We start from the raw sequence: 17,477 nt of genomic DNA on the forward strand, positions 1-17,477 counted from the left end.
CTTTACTCTAGAGCACAAACTTAAACTTTAATATATTTAAAATAATTTTTAAAAAAAAAATCTAGTTTTCTATACTGAAAGTATGTTTCTTAATCTACTTTGAAGACAATCTATGGAGGCTAACAACGTGATGCACGGGCAAGATAATGTTGGTGTGGCATATTTTGGCGAAACCGGCAATCCGGTCCGGGCGAAATCTGGGGTTCAGGAACCCGGTTCACAGATTAGACCAACACACCGTGCCATGATAAGAAGCGCCCCGCCGGCCTGCATCCGTTTCAGTCCTCTAAGCTCTGAAATGGCGACGGGCTCTCTCCTGGCCGCCCTTCTCGGGCGAGCCCGTCATGGAAATCCCATGGCTCCATGCTTCGGGACCGTCCCCTTCGCTCGTTTCGAAAGCCCGAGGCCCTTCTTCTCCGGCCCCTCGAGGGCCGAAGCCGTCGCCATCGAGGAGGAGCCCGCCGCGCGGCCGGAAGATCTGAGGAGCCGCCTCTTCCGGCTCCGGTTCCCCAAGCGGAGCGCGACGGTTGTCCTCGACAAGTGGGTTGGCGAAGGGAGGAAGGTCACGGCCTCGGAGCTCCGCCAGATCGCCAAGGACTTGAAGCGATCGCAGCGCTATAAGCATGCCCTGGAGGTTGGCACTTGCCCTTTTGTCTCTTCTTCCGCCTCCTATTTCTCCATTTTGTGTTTGGAGTTCGAATTTTTGAGTTTATATATGCATTAAAGAGTGGGCAGCTTGGATTGAAATGAAAGATAAAAATAAAGAAAAAGGGAATTCTTAGAACAAGAAAGCAAAGCACTTGGAGAGTTGGAGCAATTGTTATGAAAGTTGTGGCTTTCTTATAATTTAGTGCTGCCGGCCCTGGACTTCTTGCCATTGAGAGTGCTACTGATTTTCGAGCAGATTTATGTGGGGCCAAGTGTATCTGATACTTATCATGCGGAAAGTTGTGTTCTTGAGTGAAAATTACATGGATGCATCTGGACACTAGCATGAAAACTAATGTCAAAAGATGTAGGATAAAGAAGAGTTGGAAAGCATGTAGTTAGCCTAGAGGGTGCTTTAATGGCTATTTTATATCATTTTCATAATTTGCTAACCCGAGAAAGTCTTGTCGATAAGTGTTGAAGTTGCTTGATTTAACAATTCTATGAAGAAATCAAAAATCTAGATGCTGGAATGGTGGCACACATGTTCCTTGACTCTCGATTCATGTCTAAATCTGAGAACTTGTGCAGAGGTAACAGGTGGCTAAACTATTCACATGAACAGGGTCTTTGGTGATGTGCCAGGAACTTTGGCTTTGGATTTGTTAAAAGATATGACCAGGAGAGTGTGCCTTAATTCTGTAGCTTGCAAGACAATTTGAACAGATTAAGTTGTTAAAGAGTATAAAGAGTGATAACGCTTGTGCCATTACCTTTATGATGCTAACATTAATCACATGTTGTAATAAAACATAGTTGATGCTGTTGTTGTATACACCAAAAGCATAGAGGATACAATGGTAGTGAAACCTCATTTTGTCCAATATAGATAATTTCTTATGTCTTCTTAGTGAACAGATAATCTTTGAAGATTTATTCCCATTACGGACCATCCTTTTTTGCATTGTTATTTCCAATAAATATCACTAAGAGCATTGCATTACTGTGGAACACTGATTACCAACCACATCTAAGATTAATATGTCACCTTCTAGGAAAGCAAATCTTATAAAATATCATTTTAAAAACTCAAACATGATGTGAATGGACATGAGCTCTATTGCTAATGCGCTATATAAAATTGTGCATTACAGTATATTGTTTGATATGCTACACTATGGAATGATAATGTCCAATACTAGGTCAGTACTCACGTCTAAGGTAAGGAGGGTATGTAGCATACTGGTGATGCCAAGAAAGATGTATCAAAGGTCATGGTATTGTAAGAACTGATGCCTTGAAATTAGGTGGTTAAATATATTTATCAATGAGATAAACTACTATATTGTATTTCAGGCCTAAGGAAAGGGAACTTGGAAATTTCTTTCCCTGCTTTCGGTGCGTAAGCCTCAGTTCTAACATAATGATATGTGATTGACTTTTATATCAATTAGGTTTTGTTGCTAGCAACAAAGGTTTTGTCTTGTGCTGAGGGATTCTAGCTGTTTGCTGATTGGGGAGTGTGGTGTTTTCCACTCATATTGTTATTGCATGGGGTTTTTGCAAGCAAAGCTACATGGTAAAAATAGGGTTTGATTTTGATTATGTTGGGCACAATGAGAATTTCTCTCATATTAAAGCATCTTGGTTGTTAATTTGATCAGAAATGTATTTCCCTTTGCTAGTATCATGATACAGGGAGGGATAGTAGGATCCATGAAATCCTAAAATTAGGCAAAAGTTTGAGGGAGCCATATATATGGTTTACATCCAGCCCAGCAAAAGGGTCAACGATGTGGATTTTTCTTTTGATGACATGCAAATGAGATGTTTGGCTTGTTGATAGGTAAAATATTTAGATGAGATCTCAAGGGAAAGGTTTTAGCTGATTTCCTGGGTGGACATTAAAAACGAGATCCAAGGAAGAGCATTTTCAAGTTTATATAAACTTTTACTAGATTGTAAAATGACATAAGAAGCTTGCAGAAGATCAATCATGAATTTGTAATATATGTACATTGAGGCTTCTGGTGTGAGAGTAAATATATAGCTGGAATACATTACACAGTGGATTAGCTGGAATACATTGCACAGTGGTTTTCAACAACTTATTTATTGTCTAGATTGCTGATATTAGCAGTTTATGAAGTGCCTATATGGGTGATGGTGTGAAATTGAAAACTTGGAGATGATATGATGATTGGAAGAGGTATCAAAGATTATGAAGTTATCCAGATCATTTAACTGATGAAGATCCTTGAAGACACCCACAATGATGAAGTAGTCAAAGACAAAGCAAATTGAGATCAGAAGACAAAGGTTTCAACTGACAATGCTTTAAATGTTCATGTGTAATGGGAGAAGGATGTTTCTTAGAGGACTTAATGAATGATATCTAATGTCGAATTGTTGCATTTATTTGGTGTCTGTAAAAGTTAAGATAGGCACTAAATAGTTATTTTCATTTTTTTGGTTGGAATAACATATTATCCTGAATCAATTGTAATCAAAATATGAAAAAAATGATACTACATATTGGCCGAATCTTCTATTCTTTTCTCATAAGTGAAGTGAGGGCTATGATGACCACATGGTTTTGCGGACTATTTTAAAGATGTCATATGTAAAATTCACTTGTGCTATTTTCTGTGTGATGCAATGATAATACCTTTATTCTCATTCAGAGGAAGATTGAAGTTGTGGATGCAATTGTAAGGAAACACCTTCGAAAACCAGGCTTTTGTGGTAGCTGGACCAGTAGCAAGGTGTATTGGGTGTAACCTTGTTATGTTCTCCAAATTTTAGAATCTTGACACCTAAAATATATATTTATATTTTTTTAATCATCATCTGAAAGTTCAGTATATGTTTTTCTGCTTGAATGTTTCTGCCTTCAATATGTCAAATTAACAACTAATGCAATCATCCCTTTCTTGAAAAATAAAGACCTCTTTGTTTAATTTCTCTTATGTTCAATATCAGTGCCTCTTTGGGTGCATGTAACAGGGCATGCAGTTTCACCACTTACTATAAGTGAGCCACTTCATTTGTTTGGGTTGATGTGATCTTGTGGTAATCAAGTAACTGAACTTAATCAAGCAACTGAACATTTTGAAAAACTTTGACTAGTTCTATGGGTATTTTGGCCGAAGGGTGAGTTGCAATGACTAGGCCTGCAGTAGTGACCTCTGTGTTACATCATATAGGTGTTTTTATGAGCCAGTGACAACCAAACAGACACTTGAAATGGAGTTACATAAGCCAAATACATATGCAGCCAAACAGCTGCAGTTGCTGAAATTACTGCAACATGTAATTCCAGCTACATGAAAGCTTGCAGCCAACTTGCATATAATGGTTGTCAACTTGATAATTGTTGCATAACTGACATTGTGGAGGAAGGATTGAAATGGTACTGATACTGAGCCTCGATCAGCCAGTATGTTACATGGTACCAGTACCATCAATACACCCCAGACCCTGTACTAATCCTGTACCACCCTGAACTGCCCCACATCTCCATGTGCTGACCTTTTACTGGTTGATACACTTTTCCCCTTTCCCTTTTACTCGTTTAAGGCAGCCTTGTACTGGCCCTTATTGGCCTCTTGCTGCCCTGTACTGAGGTAGATAACATTCTGACCTGTGACCAATATAGCTCTGTACCTTGATTTTAAAATCTACACTGTGGTGTGATTTTCAAACATAAGATTGGATCTGTAATATGGCATTCTTTTAGTTTATTCTCAACTTGGGTGCTGTCCTATTCACATCTCAATGCAACAATAAGGAAGGAGAAGTTGCAATATGGATGGTCTTCTAAAGCATGGACTACTCACCTTTTTCACCAGAGTATTCTATCTTGGATTGTTTCAACTGCATATGGTAATGGGCCACGTCTTTTTTGGCAGTCACATCGTATTGCATTGAAAGATTTTGCTTGGTATTTTCTATTTGTAATCTTTTAGAATCTCCTTTTCCTCATGGTTTTATCATGCTTTATATGTGTTTCAATCTGCTTGTTAGTCTATATTTGTTAAATTGGGAAGAACATAGTTTCCTATACCAATTCATTTCTTCTCCTCTCTTTGTCTACATTATTTTGAGTTTAGGGAACCTTCAAGGGTTGCTTCTCAATTGCGTGAGCTTAAGTTGCACCAGCAATAAGCAGAGAACAATTTAAGTGCCGCAATCTTTAAGTTGTGTGAAAAAGGAATGAGATATACAGAAGGCAGATATGGAGAGGAAGACTTATTTTGGAATCTTCCACAAAATAAATGAAGAGAAATATTTTCGTTAATTCATGTAATCAATTATTTGACTTATATTGGAATTCTTCATAGTCCAGTTGTAAGAAATTATGGTTAAATTGTATTTAGCTTTATTAAAAAAGCACAGGGCTATAACAATTACTGTCAAGATTGCTTAAGAAAGTCATTGCCATTCTCCTTGTGTAACAGAAGAAAGAAAATGATCTCTTTCTTATTGAAAGTTGTTCCAGTCTTGACTTTGCATATGATCTTTTTATTTCTCCCTTCTCCTATGCTAAAATGTCCAATACATCAAATATAACTGAGCTGAACTAAACTCAACTCAACTAAGCCTTAGTTCCAGACTAGTTGAGGTTGGCTGCATGAATCCTTTTCCTCCATTGAAATAGGCCATCTACAATTTTCCTCCCTTTGAAAGAAAAACTTCTTGGTTGGTAGAGATGCTTTGTCAGAATAACCACCAAAGTTCTGTTAACTGTCATTTTGATGGCTACCTTGTACAAACTGAAGGGCTGCTAAAAAGTTCTTCTTGCCTATCTAAGATAAAATCATGAAAGTACACTTCATTCTTTTCATTTGTTCTTTTCTTGTACAGTTTATATGCAACTTTTCCAAGCCTGTCTTTTTATTATGTCAAAGAACTGTTTGGCTAAAGCTATACATCCTTCAGCATTAGCTGCCCTTAACAAACTTAAGAAACTGCTACTGAACCTCATCATCAAATTTTTTTGCTCCAACCACCATGTTTGACATCTGATGTGGATACTTTGGTAAACGAATACAACATTCTTCTCTTACTCTCCACTGGCCAAAGAAAATGCTAACAATTAAACTACCATCCTCTGATTATAGTCAGTCAGCCACTGTGCTGTAAAATAAATTGCTGTTTAGTCAAAGCAATTGTATCATTAATTACCTGATCTTAATTCTTTCTTGTTTTTTCATTGCTATTATCTATTCATCCAGTGTACTTGATTGACATGTCTTGAGCAATAAGCATGATCCAGATAATGATGCAAAGTACATTTTCCTCCTGTTTTTTTGGCTGCTTAGAGAAAGCATGCTGCAATTATTTCATCTTGAAAATGTACCAAAAAAAAAAAAAAAGTCTGAGTATATCCGAGTGGATGAAAACTCATCAAGAATCTGAGTTATCAGGTAGCAACTATGCAGTGCACATTGACTTAATAACTTTAGTTTTTGGTGTTGACACTGCTGAAGACTTTTTTGAAGGGCTTCCATCAACTGCAAAATCCTGGGAAGCATATACTGTCCTCCATCGTTCATATGCTGAAGCAAAACTGACAGGGAATGCTAAAAACCTCTTTAAGAGAACCAAATATCAAATTTCTGCAAGTGCATGGACCTATAATGAATGATGAGCTGGTATATATAAGTTGGACACATGGATAAGGTTTCCATAGTTGTTGAAGAACTGAAAAGTTCCAATTTTGATTTGCCAGCTACTTGTTTCATGGCTTTAATTTGAGCTGCGGGTCCCACTCTGGAAACAGAAATACCCACATTAATAGCGGGTCGGATGGCTTGACCGTGTGTTCTCTCCTGGTCGGGTCGGAGGCAAAGGTGAAAAGTTTCACCAGATCTATTCTCATATAATCTCTGGATAAGTGCTTGTGCTGCAACCCTGGATATTATTGGTGCAAGAAGGATTCTTGATGAAATGGTCCATGATTCAAACTCTGGGAGAGACTGGACAACCTATATGACATTGGCTGACATCTATGTTACTGCTGGTCATCTTGTGAATTTAGATTTCTCTTGTTGAGGATGTAAAGATTAGCCAGCGAGAAAGGATAACTTATGATTTCCTCATCATTCTACATGCTAATATAGGGAATACACAAAGAATAATGAAACATGGAAATCTTTGCAAATGACTTCACAGAAAATGGCTAGCAGAGATTATATCTGTTCTATCTTCCCATCTCATGCTTGGGGCAGTTGAAGGAAGCTGGAGAGGTCATTGATGAGTTGAAAAACTCTAAAGTCCTGGACTAACGCAGCAGAAAAACTGTGAACTCACAAGTTAGGGTGTATCTGGTTCTCATCAGAGCAATTTTACGTGGTGGAAGAAACTAAATGAAAGATATTACTTCTCATCTTTATGTTCCCTTAAGTAACAATTATAGCTCAAACTTTAGACTTCAACTCCTGCTTTGAAGTAAATTTACGAAATCTTCAATTTTATATGTTCCTTCTGACTGTTTTATAGATCATCAATAAATGTGCATCTCAAGCATCTTAGTTGCAATTGTCTGCCAGATTATTAATGCTTTTGTTTTCTTCAAATATGAAAAAACAATTGTGCTATAACTTTATTATCTTTTGGTTTTTGAATATAAATGCAAGCAACTCTGCCACTTCATAACCAAACTTCTTTGTTTAAATACTGCTTTTCTACTTAGCAAATATATTACAGCTCTGTTCATCAGCAGCCTGCAAATTTTTTCTTGTGTATGGTTTTAGCAGGATGATCCCTGTATTTAAATTCCAATGCTTTCTTAAATGCAGTGGTGTTTGTTTCCATTTTTCACAGTTTCGAATTAAAGCAACGCAGGATGGCTGCACAGCCTAAACATGTATGTGATCATCATGCAGATTTTAACATGGATGGGCTCTTGGGATAATTTCCACCCGTCCTCAGCTGATCATGCTGCCAGACTGGAGCTGATTACCAAAGTCCATAGTATAGTTGAGGCTGAGTTATACTTTGAGAAATTATCAGACAGTACTTCAAGGAGGGTTGCATCCTTCCCTCTTCTTCATCATTATGTGAAGGAAAGGAATTTAGAGAAAGCTGAGGCTCTCATGTCAATGCTGCTGAATTTGGGGCTTGTTGTGGATCCTCACCCTTTCAATGAGATGATGAAGCTGTACATGGCCACAGGTCAATGTAAAAAGGTCCTTGCTGTGATCCAGCACATGAAACGCTGCAAGATCCCTTGTAATGTTCTTTCATACAATCTATGGTTGAATGCCTCTGGTGAGCTGTCCGGTGTTGCTGTCGTAGAGATGGTGCATGCGGAGATGATGAATGACCAGAATGTTGAGGTGGGTTGGAGCACATACTCAACATTAGCCAATATCTACACAAAGTCTGGTCTCCTTGACAAAGCATCCGCTGCTCTTAGAACAGCAGAGGACAAGCTCTCTGTGAGGAAGCGTCTTGGCTATTCTTTTATCATGACAAATTATGCTGCTCTGGGAGACACGGATGGAATTCTCAGGCTCTGGGAATCCAGTAAAAGAGTACCAGGGAGGATTACTTGTGTAAATTACATGTCTGTATTGTTATGTTTGATCAAAGTTGGTGACATTCAAGAGGCTGAGAAGGTATTCAAGACATGGGAAATGGAGTGCAGGAAGTATGATATTCGGGTCTCCAATGTCCTTCTAGGTGCTTACATGAGAAATGGATGGATGGACAAGGCTGAGTTATTGCATCACCATACTTTGGAGGAAGGTGGCTGCCCAAACTACAAAACATGGGAAATTCTGATGGAGGGTTGGGTGAAATGCAATCAGATGGATAAAGCTGTGGAGGCCATGAAGAAAGGCTTCTCCATGTTGAAAGCTTGTGATTGGAAACCCCCTTCTGATATTTTGGTGGTCATAGCCAAATATTTTGAGGAGCAGGGCAATATTCAGGAAACAGAGAGGTATGTGAAAGTTCTTCGCCGTTTACGACTCATGAGTTTGCCATTATACAAGTCTTATCTGAGGGCATGCATAAATGCTAAAAGAGCTGCTCCCAATATCCTAGAGAAAATGGCAAGAGATGGAATTAGCTTGGATGTGGAGACTGGGGAACTTATTCAACATGTCAGCAAATTTGATGATATCAATGCTTATAATGATTTTTATTTATGGTAAGGAGATTCATGATCTTATTTGGGTTGGAGTTGGCTACAAGCTCCATGACACATTTCCAAGACTGGAAAATATTCTGCAAATTAGTTTTACTGTATCCTCCATTCTGCGGGCTTACAAAATATCTGCTTTTCTGGAAGCAAGAAGTGAGGTCTCATATTATTTTGGAAAACCTACGGCTATTCACATTATGATAAAGCTTATTCATCTGGAGGAAATTGGTCAGCAGTAACTCCAAGGAGTTCTTCATCAAACATTCTGTAGATTAATCTGGAGGAGAAAATTTTTATGTATAAATTGCCCAGCATTAGCATACTGAAAGTGTTGAGCTGTCTCTAAGCAGACATAGCGGATAAGACATTCTCTCGGATGGCCCTCATATGTGCCATGACTTTTTCTTGAGGGGGCATGGTTTCTTTCACCATGTTGTGATCCAGGAGGTCTTTGATCCAGGCACTGATCAGAGGCAGGTCCTCTTCATTGATGATCTTGATTCCAATGATCTCTTCAATCATTCCAAGCCAAGATGGCATCCAACCTGCAATGATGTCTACAAACCCTATTGTTTCACCTCCAAAAAATTTCTTTTCCTCAAGATGACCCTCCAGAGTTTTAAGGCTCTCCTGCATCTCCTTCACTGCCTTCAGCTGCTCCTCCCCCACCCTGGAGAGGACATCAAAACTCCCATGCAAGCACTGAAATCAAAAAATAAGTTTAGTGATACAGAATTTCAGGATTCGTTTCATCGCAACTTGATCAAATGGTGAGAGAACTAATGTGTGATCATGTAACCTTTTCTTCAACAAATTTAGCCCAGAAACGAGTGGTGGCCTTCTGATAAGGATTTGATGGCAAGAGAGGGTACAAGTCACTCCATGCCTCATCTATGTACTCAACGATCACAGCAGACTCAGCAATTGGCTTACCGTTGTGGACGAGCACAGGGACCATCTTGTGGACTGGGTTGTACTGCAGGAGCTGGGGACTCTTGTTGGACAAGTCCTCATTCACATACTCATATTTGATGCCTTTCAACTGGAGAGCCCATTCCACCCGAAGGACGAAAGGGCTCAGGATGTTCCCATAAAGCTTCACTCCCTCTTCTCCCATGCTCTCTTCGATCTTACCGGCTCACAGATGCAACTGGTAAGCTATTAATTGCTGAATATGTTTGTTGTGGATTCCATAGTTCTATAACTATTTATAGGGCAGCAGAGGAAATGATTGAAAGGTTCAGATGATTTCACAAGAATGTACGTATGTGGCCACAAGCGACTCTGGAAAAGTCACTGATGAAAGATTCCCGTTGAAGCTTCTTAGAAGGACAACAGTTGAGGGTCGCAGTTGGCGGAGCACCAAAAATAGGAAGCTTCTGAGTCCCTTCTGGCGAGTCAAAACAGGTCGATAACCATGAATAGACGGGCGGCGTATTGTATTTGAGCTGAATATTTTCTCCGTGGGCAATCTCGGCTGCTTTTGCAGCTGGCACTGAATCAGTTTGCCAAATGAAAGATTTGACTCCCGAGTGATAGGGTGGCTTCTGACCCCTTTCCTCACTGACATGGGGTATGATTTCACTTGGAAGAAGAAGCTAAGCGTAGTCATCGTCCGAAGAAAGAAACGGAAGCATTTGCACATGATTTTCCATATTAAAGGATTACAAGCAAGTTATGTTTGACCTTGTTGACTTCTATGCACATAGTATCAGGGGCTCTTTTTTTTTTTAGATAAATATTATAAAAAAATTAATCAATTTTTTCATTGATCAACTTATCTTCTCATCCTTTTCAAGATGGATAAGCTATTTTTATGGATAAATATCCATAAATAAGAGTAAAATCTTATCACTTGAGGAGTAGCTAAATCATTTTTCATCAGTCAATAAATACGTATTTAATATTATTTTAAAATATTTTATCTTATTTTCAATGCTTCTATCATTCAATGTCTAATAACTTATTATTATTTTCTTCAAATCTAAAAAGTATAAGGATAATATGAAAAATATAGGTAAATTTTAGTAAATTTATTTCAAAAAATAGTAATACAAAAGAATATGGACGATAGATTTTGAATTTTTTTTCATATATAAAAAATATAAATAAATTATTTTTTATTTAAATATTATTTGAAAAAAAATTATTTAAAAAAATATAAATTTTTAGATAAATTTTTTATGAATGGGCCCAATGCGAAGGGAAAGTGAAGATGTATTTTGATGGTTCAGGTCAAATCCGGTGCTTCTATCATACTCACAAGGAGCTGAATAAAATATTAATAGGGACTAAAAACTTGTAATGGGTCCACTTGCATTACACCATCTTTTTCATAATATTTGTTGTAGGGTTTGTTTTACACGGTCAAGGGCCAAAAAGTGATCCCAAGAGCAAAGAATGAAATCCCAAGAGTCCACTCGAGTGGAGAAGGAATCATTTGCTTGAAATGTTCGTCTTTGGATTAATTTGCATCGTTGCACTTTGGTTGTATACCTTGTGCTGTTATTTTGACAAGGGTAGGAATCCAACCAGTTGGGTGACATGGTTAGTATTAGAGCTATCAAAATAGGCTGATCCGGCCTGGTCTGATTTTAACCCACGTGGGCTGTGATTATATAGGTTGGGCCGACTGGCCATTTGTTAAAAGAGGTCATAAAAATCAGTATGTTTCTAATCCATGTGGACTGTGGGTAGGGCCAGTCAGTCTACATCTTTTTTTTTCTTTCTTTTTTTTTTTCTAGGCCGGAGTCCACTTTTTGTCAGCTGTCGCCGTCCGATGCTGCACATCATGAGTCTACTCCCCTCTCACCATCTGACGCCATTGCTTCTCTCCTCTGGGGATCATTGGGAGGGAGGGGCATCGGGGATTGCTGAGAAGAGGAGGAAGGGGGGGTAGGGACGGGCACCGTGGATCTCGAGAGGAGGGTGGCGGTATGTCAGGGAGGAGGGGGGCAAGCCGAGAGGAGGAAGGCCGTCAGGACTGAAAGGGAAAGGGAGGGACTCACGTGGGGATAGAGAGAGAGGGAGGGGGTTTCTCGCATCGGAGACCAAGAGAAAGTTAGGAGGGCACGCGGGGAGGGCCGGGGTCGTCGACTGTCGAGAGGAGGAGGGTGGCGGTACATCAAGGAGGAGGGGCATGGGCCGAGAGGAGGGAGGGTCACTGGGATCGAGAGGGAAAGAGAGGGGGGTTCTCGTATCGGGGACCAAGAAGGAGAGGGAGGGTGTGGGCCGGCTCACGGGTTGATCCAGTTCAACTTGGTTCAGCCCATGGGTTGCAAAGGTCGGGTCGAAAAGCTCATTTGCACAAACGAGTCAGAATTTTTCAACTCAGTCCATTTTTAGGCCAAATGGGCTGGTCTATATGTCCTGATCTATTTTAACAGCTCTAGTTAGCCTCCATTCTCTATCCATCGTGGTAGAATGGGATGGATTGATGTGATTTACATGGGAGGGGCCATCCATCAGATGCCGCATGGGCATCCGGTAGGCATTGGATGGGGAAAACAGCAATGGAGCAAGGAGTAAAGGGTCGTACTAGTCATGTTTCGCCTTGAGACCCATCGAGATGTGATCATCCAAGTTCAAAAGTGCCCGAGATGCACTACTCTTGGGACTCAAAAATGTAACCTGTCTCGTAGGCAGTTGTATACAACCCCATTTCGCATTTTACGAATGCGTAAGTCATTTTGTTTATGAATAAGAAATGAATATGTACGTAAATTGTGTGTGTGTGCAATATATATATTATATATATATAATGAAGTGTCTTATGATTATGGTTGAAATCATGATTTATGATTGACAAAGTATTTCATATCGTTGGTGTTAAGTTATAAAAAGAAAGAAATGTCTAAAAAAAATCAAATATCCTATTGGTCCACCAACCCACATGAAAAGAAGAAGGTTGCTTGAAATGATAGATTAACGAAGAAGTTATTAATATATATATTGATGAAGTTGAAGTCAGTGATATCTAGAAACATATTTCAATAGGTTAGAATGGATCAATATAATTAAAAAACTCAATGAGAAGGTTGAAAATCAATATGATTATAAATAATTTAAAAATAAATCGGATAATCTGAAAGTAAATTGAAGCATTTGGATGAGACTAGTGGGAAAGTAAATGGGGTTGGATGGGATATTGCTATAAACATAATAGCCACAACAAGTATATGGTGGGAAAAAAATTGCAGATGGAGAAAAATAATTGCAGGTATAAGTGACGTAGTTTGATATTTGTAAAATTTTTTTATACCATGATTCAGAAACTATCATTGACAATTATATATTCTGAACTTATAGAAAATTTTAATGCAGCTAAATTTTGAGAATGTGGTCTGCAACATATCATAAAGTTAGATAAGTTACTTAGAGATACTATTGCCATTAGGGAGGAGGCCAAGGCACCAACTCTATCGGTGTTGGAGGATGTTAAGGGTACATTTGAAGTAGATGAGAGGTTGGATGGGTTAATACTGATATGTTTGAGAGCTTAGGTGACTCAAACAAGGACTCTAATTTGATTGTAGGCAAATAGATGATCTTCCCATTGATATGGATAATGTTATCTCCATTCTCGCATTTTATGCTATCCAAGAGAAAGGGAAGAGAGTTAAACATAAGAATCGTTCCCGCATCTTATGCTATCCAAGAGAAAAGAAAGAGAGTTAAACAAAAGAATCAAAATAAGATGCACAAGGTTGGGGGGGGGGGGGGGGGGGGGGGGGGGTGCTGCATAATTATCTAAGCAGTTGAGATATCTTGTTGTAATGGAGGGGTATGATATCATCTGGATGATTGATAAATCTAGACGTAGTATCGATGAGGTGATGGCAATGGTGCACGTGATGTCTGAGATTGTGGCATAATTGAATTATTTTTGATTACCGCTGAAGTACACGTTAAAAGAGAACATCAGAAAATATTTGTGGCCCTTCAAAATATCCATCTTAAAATTGAATGGCTCAAACAAATATCAAACCAATAAAATAATTTTTGATTGAATTATTGTATGATATATTTTTATAGTTTTAATTATGAACTTTTATGTTGGATTTATAGTGGATTATATATATTTATATTATGTCTTGGATATTGTATTATGGATGTTATGGTTATTATGGATGATTTATATTGGTGTTTTATATTATTTGTGTTATTTGTGTTTTATATCTTGGTGTTAAATATTATTTGTTTTATTTATTATGAATGTTTTACCTTTTGTATAATATTTTCTCTACATATATAGGTAGCACTGGCAACCGTTCAAAAGAGAATTTAATAAAGAAGAGATAGTTGATATATTAATTTTTATGCATTAGTGACTACAGTTTTGGTACAATTATTGAACATTGCACAAAGTATATTGATAAGGAGACTTGTAGGACCTCTAATCAACTTAAATATAGATTTGTATTAGAGATTCTACAAGATAATCTTAATAGATGCGAATAATAATTTAGAATGAAAAAAAATATGTATTTATTGATTTGTATAAGGAATTGAAAGTTGAATATGATTTGAAAGCTACCCTCCCCCATTAAAACCTTAAAAACAACAACTAAGGACCATATAATCGGTTCTCCAAGCATTAATCATGGTTTCCCTTCTCATCGGAGAAGAACAGCATTGCTCCAGATGACTATTCGACCACATGAGAAACAAAGCGTAGAAATGTTTTCAAACTAAAACTGTTGCCATGACCTTCGTCCCTTGATGACTATGTCGATTCCTGGCCTTAATGGTTTTGATAAATTGACTAAGACGTAGTCCTTAGGATACCCACCTCGAACCACCTTCTCCATCCATGTATCATTGAATAACAGTGTTCTTGCTGTAGAGGCAATTCTTAACAGTAGTCCTCTATTCCAGAAGTTCATCGGCAAGTCGAGCAATCTCATCCATACAGGGAATAGAAGTTCATCGGCAAGTCGAGCAATCTCATCCATACAGCCACATTATTGATAGAAGAGAAAGTCTTTATGCACTGCATGCGATGCAATATGAGCACACTACCCAGTAATATTGAAGTACATAGCATATTTAGATGGGACAGACAGGCTTTTTTTTTCTTAAATTTTCAATGACGAAAATATTTTTTTCTTTATAAAATAAAAAAAAATAATATTATTATTTTCTGATGTTTTGTATGATTTTTCATGAATATATATGACGTTCTAGATTATTATATGACTTCTTATATATTTATGACATCCTGAACAATATGTATGGTTTCTTAATATCTTGTATAACTTTTTGTAAATATATATAACATTCTGAATAATATATATGGCTTTCTATGAATATACATGATATCCTGAATGATATATATGACTTCCTAATGCATTATATGACTTTCTGTAATCAATATATATGATATCCTAAATAATATATATGACTTTCTGTAAATATATATGATATCCTGATGCTTTATATGTTATATAAAGCATCAGGAAGTCATATATATTCACAGAAAGTCATATAAGACGTTAAAAAGTCATATATATTGTTCAGGATATCATATATATTCACAAGAAGTCATATAAGGTATTAAGAAGCTATATATATAGTTTAGAATGTCATATATACTCACAAAAAGTCATATATATTATTCAAGATATCATATATATTCATAAAAAGTCATATAAAGCATTAGGAAGCCATATATATCGTTCAAGATGTCATATATATTCACAGAAAGTCATATATATTGTTCATGATATCATATATATTCACAGAAAGTCATATAAGACATCAAAAAGTCATATATATTATTCAAGATATCATAAAGATATAGGAAGTCATATATATCATTCAGGACGTTATATATATTCATAGAAAATCATACAAGATATGAAAAAGTAATAATATTGTTGGTGCAAAAATTCGTCTGCACCGGAGAAGCTGGAGTCGAGGGAGTCGCGGTCGCCGCCGGGACCTGCAAAAGAAGTCTAAACCGGAGGTGGGGTTGCTCCGGCAAGACCCTCCGACGCTCAAGTCAGTTCTCTGCCTCAATAAGAATGGAGTGCTCGAACGAAAATTTTAGCAGAATTTTAGGATAGAATTTTGAGCTTAGAGAATAACGTATCTGGGGTCCCCCTTTTATAGGCGGAGGGGGCAACAGACTGATAGCGATATCTGTAACCGTCTGGCAGTGGGCTGCCCAGGGTCAGGCGGAGTTTGTTGCGAAGAGTAGTGGAGTGGGATCGTGGCCACCGCCGGGACATGCCACGTGGAGTCTGTTGCGGGTAGTGGAACGGCGTCCGTTGTCGCGACTTGCCATGGGGTGGAGGGATCGCGCGGTATCCGTCGCAGGGAGTAGAGCAGAATCATGGTCATTATGGCGATCTGCCAGGGAGTGATGGAGCCGTGCGGAATCCGTCGCAGGAGTGGAGCAGTGCCGTGGCCGTTACTGCGGCCTGCCAGGGAGTGATGGAGCCACGCGGAATCTGTTGCAGAAGGTGGAGCAGAGTCGTGGCTGTTGCTGCGGCCAGCTAGGGGGTCCAGGCCTGTCGGTCGAAGTTCGGCCGGAGTGTCTGGCGGAGAGAGGTGGCTATCTACCCGTCTGAGAGGAGCTCGGGGTCCGACTCCCGTAGGAGTCCGGACGAAGTCCTCCTTCAGTCGAAGTCGGAGACGAGGTCCGGCTCCCGTGGAAGTCCGGACGGAGTCTTCCCGCAGACGAAGTCGGAGACGAGATCTGGCTCCCGTAGGAGTCCGGACGGAGTCTTCTTGCGGTCGAAGTCGGGGACGAAGCCCGGCTCCCGTAGGAGTCCGGATGAAGTTTACCTGCAATTAAAGTCAGGGGCGAAGTCTGGCTCCCGTAGGAGTCCGGATGAAGTTTACCAGCGGTCGAAGTCGGGGACGAAGCCCGGCTCCCGTAGGAGTCCGGACGGAGTCTTCCCGTAGTCGGAGTCGGAGACGAGATCCGGCTCCCGTAGGAGTCCGGACGGAGTCTTCTTGCGGTTGAAGTCGGGGACGAAGTCCGGCTCCCGTAGGAGTCTGGGCGAAGTCTACATGCAATTAAAGTCAGGGGTGAAGTCCGGCTCCCGTAGGAGTCCGGATGAAGTTTACCTGCAATTAAAGTCAGGGGCGAAGTCCGGCTCCCGTAGGAGTCCGGATGAAGTTTACCAGCGGTCGAAGTCGGGGACGAAGCCCGGCTCCCGTAGGAGTCCGGGCGGAGTCTTCCCGTAGCCGGAGTCAAAGACGAGATCTGGCTCCCGTAGGAGTCCGGACGGAGTCTTCTTGCGGTTGAAGTCGGGGACGAAGTCCGGCTCCCGTAGGAGTCTGGGCGAAGTCTACCTGCAATTAAAGTCAGGGGCGAAGTCCAGCTCCTGTAGGAGTCCGGATGAAGTTTACCTGCAATTAAAGTCAGGGGCGAAGTCCGGCTCTCGTAGGAGTCCGGATGAAGTTTACCAGCGATCGAAGTCGGAGACGAAGCCCGGCTCCCATAGGAGTCCGGGCGGAGTCTTCCCGTAGCTGGAGTCGGAGACGAGATCTGGCTCCCGTAGGAGTCCGGACGGAGTCTTCTTGCGGTTGAAGTCGGGGACAAAGTCCGGCTCCCGTAGGAGTCTGGGCGAAGTCTACCTGCAGTTGGAGTCGTGGGCGGAGTCCGGCTCCCGTAGGAGTCCGGACGAAATCTGCCTGCAGCCGGAGTCGGGGACAAGGTCCG

General features: G+C 39.8%; 2 protein-coding genes and 1 pseudogene across 2 annotated transcripts; 2 read left to right on the forward strand and 1 right to left on the reverse strand.

The window, feature by feature from the left end:
* Positions 1-244: 244 nt before the first annotated feature.
* LOC105060569 (pentatricopeptide repeat-containing protein At5g27460) lies at positions 245-10,579 on the forward strand. The gene is made up of 2 exons (XM_010944339.3): positions 245-634; positions 7,539-10,579. Exons 1-2 carry the CDS (start codon positions 245-247, stop codon positions 8,811-8,813), a joined length of 1,665 nt encoding a protein of 554 aa, XP_010942641.3. The 3' UTR covers positions 8,814-10,579.
* Positions 8,883-9,920, reverse strand: LOC140853267 (glutathione transferase GST 23-like). Its single transcript, XM_073247667.1, has 2 exons — positions 9,603-9,920; positions 8,883-9,505 (listed from the first exon to the last, which is right to left on the reverse strand). Exons 1-2 carry the CDS (start codon positions 9,918-9,920, stop codon positions 9,146-9,148), a joined length of 678 nt encoding a protein of 225 aa, XP_073103768.1. The 3' UTR covers positions 8,883-9,145.
* A 2,073-nt stretch (positions 10,580-12,652) lies between the features above and the next one.
* Positions 12,653-13,480, forward strand: LOC140853318 (uncharacterized; annotated as a pseudogene).
* The last annotated feature ends 3,997 nt before the right edge of the window (positions 13,481-17,477 follow it).

The sequence above is a fragment of the Elaeis guineensis genome, chromosome 13, assembly GCF_000442705.2.
Source record: "Elaeis guineensis isolate ETL-2024a chromosome 13, EG11, whole genome shotgun sequence".
Taxonomy (NCBI): Eukaryota; Viridiplantae; Streptophyta; class Magnoliopsida; order Arecales; family Arecaceae; genus Elaeis; species Elaeis guineensis.